The sequence below is a fragment of the Elephantulus edwardii genome, unplaced genomic scaffold (genome assembly GCF_000299155.1).
Source record: "Elephantulus edwardii isolate Elephantulus edwardi_28Jun2011 unplaced genomic scaffold, EleEdw1.0 scaffold00022, whole genome shotgun sequence".
Lineage (NCBI taxonomy): Eukaryota > Metazoa > Chordata > Mammalia > Macroscelidea > Macroscelididae > Elephantulus > Elephantulus edwardii.
Window position 1 is genome coordinate 1,117,006 of NW_006399772.1, and position 12,551 is coordinate 1,129,556.

Here is a 12,551-nt window from a genome sequence, read left to right on the forward strand (position 1 = left end):
GATAAGGTTGGATCCCTTGTACTTTCTCCTAAACCTACCAGTACCAGCTTAAAAAAGAAAAATGTATTCCATTCATCTTTAAAATTAGAAAGCTTAGGGGAGCTCTGGTGGCCTAGTGACAAGAAACTGTACTGCAATCCCAGAGGAACATGGTTCGAATCCACCAGACGCTCTGCCGGAAAAGGAGGCGCAATATCCTCCTGTACCAGTCAGATCTGATTTGATGGTACACGCACACAAAATAATAAAAATTAAAAAAAAAAAGAAAGCTTTTGGCATGTCCTTAAAGACTTCATCTGAGATATTTCTAGCTGATACCACATTCTACGAGGATAATATTTCAACTGTAGCTATATTGTAAAATGATAATATATTTCTTATGTATTCGTCCTTAAATATTGTTGTATGTGAGGATTAACCTTATTTTTCAACATAATTGAATACACAAAAATAATAAGAGTCACAGTTGGACTTTTAACACACAAGTGTTTATTTCTTTATTCAATTACGTTGTATCTACAAACTGCTTTCAGAATGATACTGGTGGACTACGCAGCCTTGTCAACAAGTGGACCACGTTCTTGAAGGCGAGGCTGGTCTGCTCAGTAATGGACGAAGATGGCCCAGAAACACATTTTGATGAGTTAGGTATGTAGGTGTATAATTTTAAAAATGTTCTGAAAAATAAAGTTGTAAGTTGTTATATCATATTTTAGTATGATGTCAGAAGAGATATTTTCATTGGAAATTGTGGTCACAAAGGGTGTACCAATTCAAGTTGAAAGTCTTTTTTACATAGTTTTATGCTATTGAATGCAGTGCTGAAATGTGTTTATTAAATTCACCATGGTATGTGAACATATGTGCATGATACTTGTAAAAGGTATAGATATATACTGATTTATTGCTATAATGAATTTTGTATTGGACTGTCAAACTGAAGGTCAGTGCTTTCAAATCCAACAGTCAGCTCTCTAGGAGGAAGGTGGTTTGTCTCCTTTTGGAAAGACTTACAATCTCGGGCATTTGGTAGAGGGTCAAATGAGTTGGAATTGAATTCTGTCAGTGGTTGTGATTTGCTTTACATATATGTTAGGAATTTTTATAGATGAATATTGCTGTTGTTGTGTGCCGTCGAGTTGCCTATGACTCATAGCAACCCTATAGCCCTAAACCCTGCTCTATCTTGTGCCAGTCTCACTGTCTCTGACACACCTACCCCCATTACACCAATCACTGAATCAATCCACCTCATAGAGAGTCTTCCTCTCCTGCACTGTCCCTCCACCCTCCCAAGCATTCTCCAAGGACTGGTCCCTCCTTTCAACATGTCCAAAGTATGTCAGATGAAGCCTCAGAATCCTTGCCTCCAAGGAGCAGCCTGTTTGAACCCTCTCCGGGATGAACCTGTTCATTTTCTTAGCAGTCCATGGTATATTCAATACTCTTCTCCAGCACCACAGCTCAAGGGCATCAGTTCTCCTTCTATCCTCCCTAGTCATTGTCCAGCTCTCTGATGCATAGCAAGTGATGAACAGACATGTTTTATGTATGTTAGAGTAATTAATATTGTCACTAGATGGAATTATGAGTGACTAATAATTTAGTTACCTTTGCCCTAAATAATACTCCCCATGGAATGAAGAAGCTTGTCTTTTCCAGTTCACTTAAGGCCTAACAGTGTGATTGCTTCTCAAAAAGGAGCAATTCTCTTTTTGATCAGATAAACTTGGCACATAGTGTCATACTTAACAATAATACATAGAAGTAACTTACTTTGTCTGAATTAATTAAAATGCAAAATACTGGCTATTTGCAAGTCTTGAGGTAAGAGATAAGCAATAAAACATTTACATGGAAAACCAGTGATATTAACAGTTTAAAAAACTTAAATAGATTGTTGGTCTCAAACTTCATTATGTTCCTAGTGGAAATGAAACATTATGTATCAGCTTTCGATGAAATAATTAATAGTTCTAAACATCACTCTAGTTAATATAGAGCATAATCACTTAATATTTCCCCAGTCTCATTTTCAATATAATTATGTAACAGTGATTTGGAATGGTTCAGCCTTTTGAAAGCTAAGTATTGTAAGTCTTTACTGGCATATAAAAGATGAGGTGTTATTAATTTATTGCTTATAAGATACAGCATTCATAATTAAAAATAAATTCCGATTTTTCAGTCTTTGTTTGAAATATTACTTGCAAAATTGTCACTAACTCCAGACCTTTTCTGAAAATCTCAAATACTAATTTATGTTTACTAGCAAAAATCTACATTCTAGTTGTGATAATTGTTTCTACATCTTACTATCAATACATTGTTGATTGATACTCTAAACATTTTTTGTTCAAGAAAATCTTACTTAAATATAAAAACCTCATTCACAATTTTCTCACTAAGCTCTACTCACTACCGACCTCCCAAAAAAGTTTTTTTCCAGTGTCCCAACTTTTAATCTTAAGCCAGGAAAAAATAGAGCATTTTTTTTCTGTTAAGACCAATACCATAGAGAGCTTTGGTGGCTTGGTGGCAAGAAGCTGTGCTGTAATCCCAAAGGTCCCAAAGGTGGTTTGAATCCACCAAAAGCTCTGCTGAAGAAGGAAGGCTGGGCCATCTCCTCCTGTGCCAGTTGATCTGACTTGATGGTACACAAGAAGAAAAAAAAAAACAAACAGCAAACCAACCAAACCACCAATACCATATCAGTAATTGATATTTAGGAAATAGAAACATGAAGAAGAAACAGTAGCATTTCTATTGGTTTTATACGCAGAGGCATTGTGAATTGTTTTATTATTCTTGGGAGCTCTTGTGGCCTAATGATAAGAAGCTCCACGGCAATCACAGCTTTTTTAATATATCAGAGATGCTTCATGAGAAGAGGATGGGCAATCGCCTCCCATGCAGTTACTGCCTCTGAGAATCCCCTGGAGGACCACCATGGTCACTTCAGACTCAAGGTCACACACACAACAACAGTGGATAGTTGTCAGGTTTACATGTGTATAGTCCATATTACTTATATTTCCCCTTAATATTATTTCATCACGGTGATTACCATATTACTACTAAGTCCTCAAAAATACCTCTTTAGTGTCTTTGTACTCTGTTGTTTCATTTATTTAACCTGTGTCTTGACCACCTTTCTAATGATACAGCAAGAATGTATTTAAAATACAATTTTCCAAAGTTGAAGATACTTCATTATGGTAATTTTTTTTAAAAACCAAAATAAATATTTGGAAAATTTAAACTAATTATATTTTCTCTTTTTTAGAGGATGTGTTTCTCCTGGAAACTGATAATCCACGGACAACATTAGTATATGGCATCTTTACAACATCAAGGTAATTAGTAAGCAATTACACTGTATTAATTAAGCGATAGATTTTATTACACATTAGTAGTTTTTTAAATTTTTTCAATTTCTTAAAGTTCTTTTAATTTCTAAATTGTAGTGGACTGTTTTATTTGGAATTTATATTGATATTTTTAATATAAAATTTTTACAGCTTATAAGCTATTGAAACTGATTTTTCTCATTCCTTAAAAATATTGAGTGAATTCTAAAATTAGTTGTTATTATTATCTATTGTATCTATGAATAAATTAAATATTGCAATACCTCATATATCAATGCCTTATATTTTATAAGTTTTCTAACTTTTAATTGGACATAAAACATTCAGCTGTTCTAAAATGAAAAATAACAATTTCATCTCATAAATTTTATTGTTTTTAAAGTTGTAAACATGGAAAATGAAGAGAATCAATCTCTATTTACTGCTTTCAGCTCAGTTTTTAAAGGCTCAGCGGTGTGTGTGTATCACTTATCTGATATTCAGACTGTGTTTAATGGACCTTTCGCCCACAAAGAAGGGCCCAACCATCAGCTGATTTCCTATCAGGGCAGGATACCATATCCTCGTCCTGGAACTGTAAGTATCCAGAAAGTTTCTTTGCTTTCTTACTTTTGTAAAAACTATAAAAAGAAATTGAGCATATTGATATTTGTTAATCTCAATTATAGGCTTAGTGTTATGTCGCTGTTATTAGTTATACAATACTCTTAGCTGTCCTAAAACAACAGATCTGAGTCTTGCCATCATCATGATCCCCTACACTCAAGCCCATTGTTACAGTCATTATGTCAGTCTGTCTTGTTGAGATTCTTCCTCTGACTCACCTTTCTAAGCATCATGTCCTTTTCCAAGGACTGGTCCCTCCTGACAACATACTCAACATATTGAGATGATGTTTCACCATCTTTGCCTCTGAGAAGCCCCTGGTTGCACTTCCTTTAAGACACGCTTGGGGTGGGGTTTTTTTTGGGGGGGTTGGGGTGTTTGTTTTGGGGTTTTGCTTTGTTTTGTTGTTGTTGTTTTTGGCAGTTCATAGGATATTCATTACTCTTCTCCAGTACTACAACTCTAAGGCATTCATTATTTTTTTTTTCATCTTTATTCAATAGACAGCTTTCAGCTGCATGGTCACTAATTGAAAATACCATGGCTTGAATCAAGCACATCCTAGTCTTTAAACAGAAATCCTTGCTCTTTATTGCTTTGGAGAGGTCATTGGCTGCTGTTTTATATTTTTCCAATATAAAACATCTTTTGATTTCTTGACTGCTGTCCCATAGGTGTTTATTGATACAAAGTTTCTGATAATTTCAATCTTTTTTTCTATTATCATGAAATTGCCTCTTGGCCCAGGGGTAAAGATTTTTGTCTTCTTGATGTTAAGATGTAATGCATGTTAAAGGATTTCTAGATGAGGGACAATATCTTCTGACTTGCACTAGTAGCTTCACAATGTGAAAGAATCCATATAAATAGCACGAAGCCGATTTCTGTAACGTTATACATGTAAAGCCTCAACACTTCTGACGAACACTCTCGCCACTTTTCTATCACAGATGTCTTTTACAATTATTTCTCTTTAATGTTGATAGTTCAGTAGAGGATGGGTCAAATATTTAGTTATTTCAGAAATAGGAACCTCAACTCACCACTGAGGTTTTGAGTCTCAATGGGAAAAGATTGTCCATCTTTCTCTCTGAAAGCCACTCATAAATTCTAACTATGACATTTTGGGTAACAGCACAACATGCTATGGACTTTATCACCAGAGGTTCTTTTACATAAGAAAATAAGCCAACAAGATCATATTTTAAAAAAGGAGAATAGAAGGTAAAATATAGTAACTTTCAACTTCTACGTTCAGTATTGTTATTTCATCAAATTTGTGTCATGAATTTCCAGATAGCTAACTAATAACATATTCTAAGAATAAATGATATTTTTTGAGAATTACTTACTATTTGAAGTGACCGACCCATCGTTTCATCCCCTTGTTGTTAGATGTTATTGAGCTGACTCTGAGTCATAGCAGCTTACTTGTGTACATGAGATCAGAGCCTTGCCCAGACCTGTACCATTGTTACAATCTTCCCTGTGCTTAAAGCCCATTGTTCCAGTCATTGTACAAACCCATCTCAGTGGGGGTATTCTCATTCATTGACCCTCTGCATTTTGAAACATAATGTTCTTCTCCAAGGACTAGTTTCTCTTGAAAACATTCCAGTGTATGTGAAATCAAGTCTCACTATCCTTGACTCTAAATAACACCCTAGCTGGGCTTCTTCCAAAATAGATTTGCTAGTTTTTTGGTAGTCCATGGTATATTTTATACTCTTCATGAACAGACAATTAGGAACTAATTTTGACTACTTATGCTTTCATCAGAAGTTCATATTTGTATAGGAATAATTGAAATTTAACCTCTTTATAGCCACAATATTCTATTTTCCTGCAAGTAAACCCTTAATAGAAATCACTCAGATAAATAAATAAAACAGGTGAAAGAGAGCCACTCTTACTTATCAGTTCAAGTCTCAGCATCTCATGTAGTGGTTTCTAGAACCAGTTTGCACCTGCTTGGAAGAGCTAACAGTTTTCATCTCTTCCCAACTCAATGATGTCACAGCATTAGCTTGAAATTAGTGATAGCTGAAATATTTAAAGTTGTAATATGCTATAAATCAAGGGTTCCCCCCCTATAAGGTGACATTACTGTCTCCACCCCTCATCACTCTGCTCCTCATGTAAGTGACCTATACAGAAGACAACACTCTGAGAAGCACAGTGGGAAAACCATTTGTGCTCTCATTGAACAAATTACACTATGCGAAATGCAGGATCAGAGAAACACTTCTTACTAAAGCAATGCTAATTGAGAAATTTCTACTCTCAGTCCCATTTTTCACTATTTCCAACTTTCCAAAAATAAGCACCGTTTGCTCTGTCTAAAGTATTACAAACTGAGCCAGAGCTCAGTGACACACATCTGGAGCAGGCTCTGTCAAAAAGAGGAGTAGTCAGTATTTTAGGCATATTTCTATAATGTGGTTTCTTACATCTGGTGGTGAGACCAGAACTGCTCCTTTAAGTTAAAAAAAAGGGGGGGGGGAAGTTGGATGAGTGGTCTTTAGGGAAGGCAAGAAGCAGGGTAGGGGCGTGACCTCTGGAACTCCTCCTGGAAAAGTGTACTTCCCTCAATATGAGGTCCCTCCACCCTTCACCAACAAACACGCCATGAAATCAGCTCCCTGACTCAGCGCAACTGGTGATTGTCTCTTCCCTGGTCTCTCAGGGCTTAATATCCTGCTCATATAGCCACAAGATCAGCAGCCAAGTGACCCCAGGCTTTCTCTCTTCTCAAGGGTGAAGAATGTTGCCTCTGAAGTCCTCCCGTGGAGGATCAGCTGTGACTCTCGGACTTCTTTTTCCCCCACCCAGTAGTTCAGTTGCTAGGTCAACTCCATAAATATGTGACCATGTTCTTAAAGAAATTACAGTGGGAGAAATCTTACACCGTCTCTCTAATGTGCTCTGTAGGTGCTTCTTTCAGAGTAAAGTTTGATAGCTCTGTTAGCAAGGGGCCCCAACTGGGAAGCTCAGATCAGTAGGAAGAAGCTTGCCAATTGTGTCATAATGTTTCACCATAAGTAATTCAAGTTTGTGGAAGAAACAAGACACCCTTGGTATGTTGCAAAGGGCAGCCAAAGACAGCAGACATTCTCTGTGGCCAAGCTGACATATTCCATTATTCCATTGCTATGTGTATAAAGCTTCTGCAGGATATTGGGTTTGTATCAACTATTATGCTAAATCAGAACTAGTAAGAATATTCTTTAGCTTTAAACATCTATTTAGAATTGGAGCAGAACCATCTGCTTCAATCCTTGTGCTTCAAAGAAGTCTGATTCTTGATGCAGCAAAAGAACACAAAAAAACCCTACTCATGATCAAGATGGCAGTGATGGGGGCGGGAGTTCACTGGTGACATTTCTGGTGGGTATATACCATTTAGGGCAGTGTGGTAATAGAGTCAAGAGGTAGTTGTGTTCCTAACCCAGAGGTACCCTTAAAATGGTGCAAAACCACAAGTGACTCAGGGAGAAAGATGGATAGTCCTTTCCTATGCAATGTACAACCTCTGAAACGCACTGCAAAGTCAGCTATGAGTCAGTCTGTCTAGACTCCAATACGTTGAATTATGTTTATATACCTTTACAGACTATTTTTATATTAGGAGTATTTTTAGACTTTTTAGGAGTTTAAAATGCCTACCTAAAAAATTGAACTCATAAATCACACAGAAGTAAGTACATCTAACTATTGCCCAACATTAGTATATAAAGTGGATGACTAAGTCACTGTAATGAAATCAAAGAAGAGAGGGGTCATAGACAATATTATTTAGGAAGAGATCTAAATTGTGAGGCTGAGGTGGCCTCAGTGAGTATTTGGAAATGGATGATGAGAGTAAGGGAGGGTGTTTAAGACAAAGGGTGTAAATAAACACAACACTGTAGTCATACAAATGAGTGAGTCTTGAAAGGTCTGCAAGGGATAGGAGGACTGGGACAGACAGCTCTGAAAGGCAATGAAAAGTTAACATGAGGAAGACAAGGACTCACTTATACGTAAACCCACATTCTCAATTAAAAAGTTGTTTGAGGTTCAGAGAACAAATCTAAAACACCAGTAGTTTTAACCATGAGATCTATTTCTCTTAGCACACTGTTTAAAAGAATAAAGCTCAAAATAGATATAGACTCTGGAACACCATTAAGTCGGCATAACACTTGACTTTTAAAGGCTAGGTCAAGAACATGGACTCTTAACTATGCCAGTAACTTCCTTCTCTGAGTGATGCATTTTTATTTCCTGCCTCACCTCATGTCTCCTTTCTCCACTTTGAGGGGTGTGATCCAGTATAGATAAAGGGATTGTAGTTCCAATTCTCGTAATACTCCAAACTTTCTCTTCCCCTCTCTAAGCCTCTTCACAGAGCTTGATATCCTTAAGGTTGTCTCAAATCTGAATTTTGTTAAAAATTACTGGCTTTTAAAGCATAGCCGTCTATTTATTCTGAAACAAACTCAATATTATTTTTGTCTTTTATAATTTCTGGTATGTCTCAATTGTTGTTAGCTTTGAAAAAGACTACTTTTATCATTACAATATTTCCATCTAGGAGACTACTAAAAAAATCTAAACCAAATTCAGTACTAGTCAATTTTAGTCCATAGCAACTCTGTTGTCATTATCGTAATTATTATTTTTATGGGCCATCATGTTGGAACAAACTCAAAATTGACCCTTTAGTGGGTTTTCAGAGGCAGTAAAAAGCACAATAGAGACTGCCCATCTTTCTTCCACAGAGCAGCTGGTGGATTTGAACTGCTTGACTTTGGGTTGGCAGTGTAAGTCCTCACCACTAAGCCACCAGAACTCTCTATAGCAACTTTATGGGACAGAATAAAACTGCCTATAGTTTCAAAACTGTTATCTTTATAGACACAGAGTTGTTTTTATGTTCCATTGAGTTAGTTGCCTGTGACTCATAGCGACCCTATATACATTAGCTCTGAACTCTACCCTATCCTGCACCAGGTTACGCCATCATCTCCAACAGACCTAATCCCATTTCTCCAGTCACTGAGTCAATCTATGACATCTTTGATCTTCCTCTTCTGAGCTGACCTTCCACCCTTCCAAGTATGATGTCCTTCTCCAAGGACTGGTCCTTCCTAGCCACATGTCAAAAGTATGTGAGACAGAGCTTAAAAATCTTCCCCTTCAGGGAGTACCTTGCTTTCACCCTCTCCAAGGCAGACCTGTTTCTTCTGGCAGTAGGTTCCAACCACTGACCTTCAAGTTAGCAGCTTAATGCAGTACAACTGTACAAACAAGGCTCCTGTAGAAGAAATTAGTCATCTGTTTATTCTTACATCTCATAATTACCACATCAAGATGCTTTCTAGATAAAAGTTGTCCATAGACTGGCCATATATATTAATAGAAGAAAGTATTAATGGTAAAAATTGGCACAATGGATTTGAGTATTGGGGGGAAAATGAGATGCATCAGAGGTCAAAGATACTTATAAATTCCTAAATTTAAAATAGAATTTGAGTAAGAGGAACAGTTGCTGGCTGACTTTCATAGCATATGATTTGTATTATTCCTAGCATTTCCCCCAACACTCTAGTAATCAAAGCACTTAAAATGTCTTTATTCAATGAAAGGAGTTCTTACAGCTCTTTGATAAACAGAAAGCTGCAGGGCCTGATGAATAGCACACACTTAAAAGAGAAGTTTAACTGAGATTATTAAGTAGCTGTTTGTAGAATAAAATTATGCTTCTGAACATATGAGCCTAGTTAATGGACAAGGGCTTTCATTTATGAGAGTGTATGGATTGTGATTCTATACACATGCTTTAACGTATCACAAGATGAGAGGAAGCTAATCAAATCTTATTTGTACTGGGTGGTTTTACACTAAGCAAACTCCTAAGAGTAGATAAGAAAATCTGCAAAGGCCAATCAATTTTTGCTCTTGCCACCGTCATTGTCATTCAATCTATATCTTATCTACAAAGTTTATGCCATGAATCAACAGAAGAATTAACTATTATCAAAACAAAATCTTTTATACTTTGAAAATAAACTCTGTTAAAAGACATTCTTTTCCAAACAAGTTCACTATAAATATAAGTCAAATATCCCAAATAGCTATAAATATAAATTGCTGACAGAATAATTTATCTTTTCAACTAGACACCAATAAAGTTCAATCCATGAGAGGTATAAAAAATGTTTGTTAGGCTATTACATATGTAGAAGGAAAAAAGTCATTTCTGTGGAGTTGGAATCAGTTTATAATCCACCTCCAGTGGATTTTCCACTGTGAGACATACAAGAGGAGACTGTCCATGTTCTCCCTCAGAGCCACTGGGGGATTTGAACTGCCAGAGAGACCCCACCTTTGGCTTGGCAGTACCAAACTCCCTACAGTCTATGCCACCAGAGTTCCCTAAATATAAGAAAAGGAGACAGGAATTAGTGGCCTAGTGGTAAGAAGCTGTCCTGCCAATCTAAAGGCATGTGGTTCGAGTTCACCACATGCTCCCTAAGAGAAGAGGAGTAGTCTCCTCTGGTGCGATTTTTGGCTTCTGAGAAACCCACTGGAAGATCAGCTATGAGACGGCTCTAACTCAGCTGCTGTTGTATACATAACCACATAACAGTGACAGTGGGAATGGGACAGGAACTTCTAAGAAGGGGTCTTAGGGTCGTGCATGTGATTTAGCAGCCAACTGCTGGAAGATTGGAAGTCTATAGCCAGTCAGAGCTGAGCCCATAAAGTGTCTGGTGATCTTCCATTGACACCATGATGGAGCCCCATTCTCCTCTGTAGTGGGATTGTTATAAGTAGGAATAGACTTGGACAGAACTTTATAAGACACTAATCTATTAGAAAGTGCAAATTGCTAGTTTCCTCTGTATATAAAACTTGTCTCCGTGTGGTAGAAAAACACGGTTGAAAAAGAATGTAGAAAGTGCCATTGGTCAGAAGAATAATTGTGTCTATAAACCCTGAAACATAGTCTGTTATCATGTATGAGTTGGTTTATAGTCATTCACCCTTTTTATGAATTTTGCTTTAGTTGCTATTTTATAAGCAATTTTTTATTCATTTACAGGTGCCCTTTTTTATTTATACAAAGTTATGAACTTTTATTACGAAAATAAATAGTTTCAAACAACCTGAACATAGTTTTGGGTGAATTTTTATTATCATGGAGTAAAACTAAGAAACTAAATACTGAAAATTTAATAAGCATATTACATGTAAAATTAACTACTAAGCGGAATTGTTTTGAATTGTCTAGTAATGTGTACTAAACTTTCGCTCTTTCTGCAACTTACCGATGAAGATGCAGATTTTTAATGGAACACTTTATCTTGGCTAAACCTAAATTGGTAGTGGTTTATGAAGAGCTGTGTCTATTTAAATTGCTCATACTCTGTTCTTTCCATGTTTTTGCGGAATGAGCAATGTGTTTCCCTTTTTCCACTTTGTGTGAAGTATGAGGGTAGAAAATACCCATAATTCTATACTTTGCAGAAATATAGAATGCATCCGTCAGCTTGGAATACCCTCAAATTAAATTCTTTGTCTTCATTTGGTTTTCATTCTGGGCAATCTATAAACAAGTGTATTTAAACATAATACTTTTTTAAAAAAGCAAAACATATGAGCCCAGATGAAAATTTAGTTAACAGAAGTGCAAATGAAAGGCTTAGTTTTATTACTTATCTCTTAATCTCACTTTTGCAAAGTCAGTCAATTGCCCCTTGGGCCTTTCTATGCAAAGAAAACTATATTTATGGGTCCTATTAAAAAAAAAAGCTAGTAATGCTAGTTGGTCCAATTCAGTCTTTGAAATGTATTCAGGATGATGTGGTCCATATCTAAATGGCTGAGGTTACCGTAGTTATTTGCTGAAGCTTACTTGAAATTGTGGATCAGCCTGGCTATTCTGACCCAGAAACATGGACACTGTTGGAGAGTTAGTACAAATCTTTAATCCAGAAATTTTTCTTTTTTCATTGAATCAGCATTAAAAATGTTGGCATAGTTTACATAAATATTCACAGTAATGTCTTCTATTGAAACTTAAGTCACTATTGTGTGTATGAATTTTTATGCACACGCACACACAGACACACACACACACACACACATAAGTAGGAACAAATATCTGGAAATAGCCATCCATTATCACTTTTGATGAAGACCAAGAAGCTTGCTTTGTTTCTTTTCTTTTGCTCCACATTTCTCTAAAGAAAATAAGGAATAGAATAGTAGTGCCATAGGTTTCCAAAAAATATGACAAAGTGTATTTGTGGCTGAAAGTAGAAATATTGACAAGGATTTACTAGGTTCTAGCAGACAACATTGTGTAAATTAAAAGCTTAGAGAGACAGTAATTTTGCTTATATAATGTAATATTTTAGCCCTGATAATTACTGATTCTGAGTACCATCCTTTAGCAATTCGTAACCCTGGAGTTGGACTTGAGGTGCTGTACAAATGGAACCTTCTTCATAAGGCCTCCAGAACTCTTTCTGAAAATGCCAAGTCCACCTGGCATTCCTATTCTCAGATATCATTATTCCTTTT

General features: G+C 36.3%; 1 protein-coding gene across 1 annotated transcript in view; it reads left to right on the forward strand.

The window, feature by feature from the left end:
* LOC102844284 (semaphorin-3C-like) overlaps positions 1 to 12,551 on the forward strand; it is a 218,720-nt gene that overhangs the window by 150,506 nt on the left and 55,663 nt on the right. Inside the window, exons 9-11 of the mRNA XM_006882593.1 lie at positions 534 to 648; positions 3,287 to 3,356; positions 3,803 to 3,947. Coding sequence (XP_006882655.1) covers positions 534 to 648; positions 3,287 to 3,356; positions 3,803 to 3,947 — 330 coding nt within the window. The remainder of the gene's footprint in view (positions 1 to 533; positions 649 to 3,286; positions 3,357 to 3,802; positions 3,948 to 12,551) is intronic.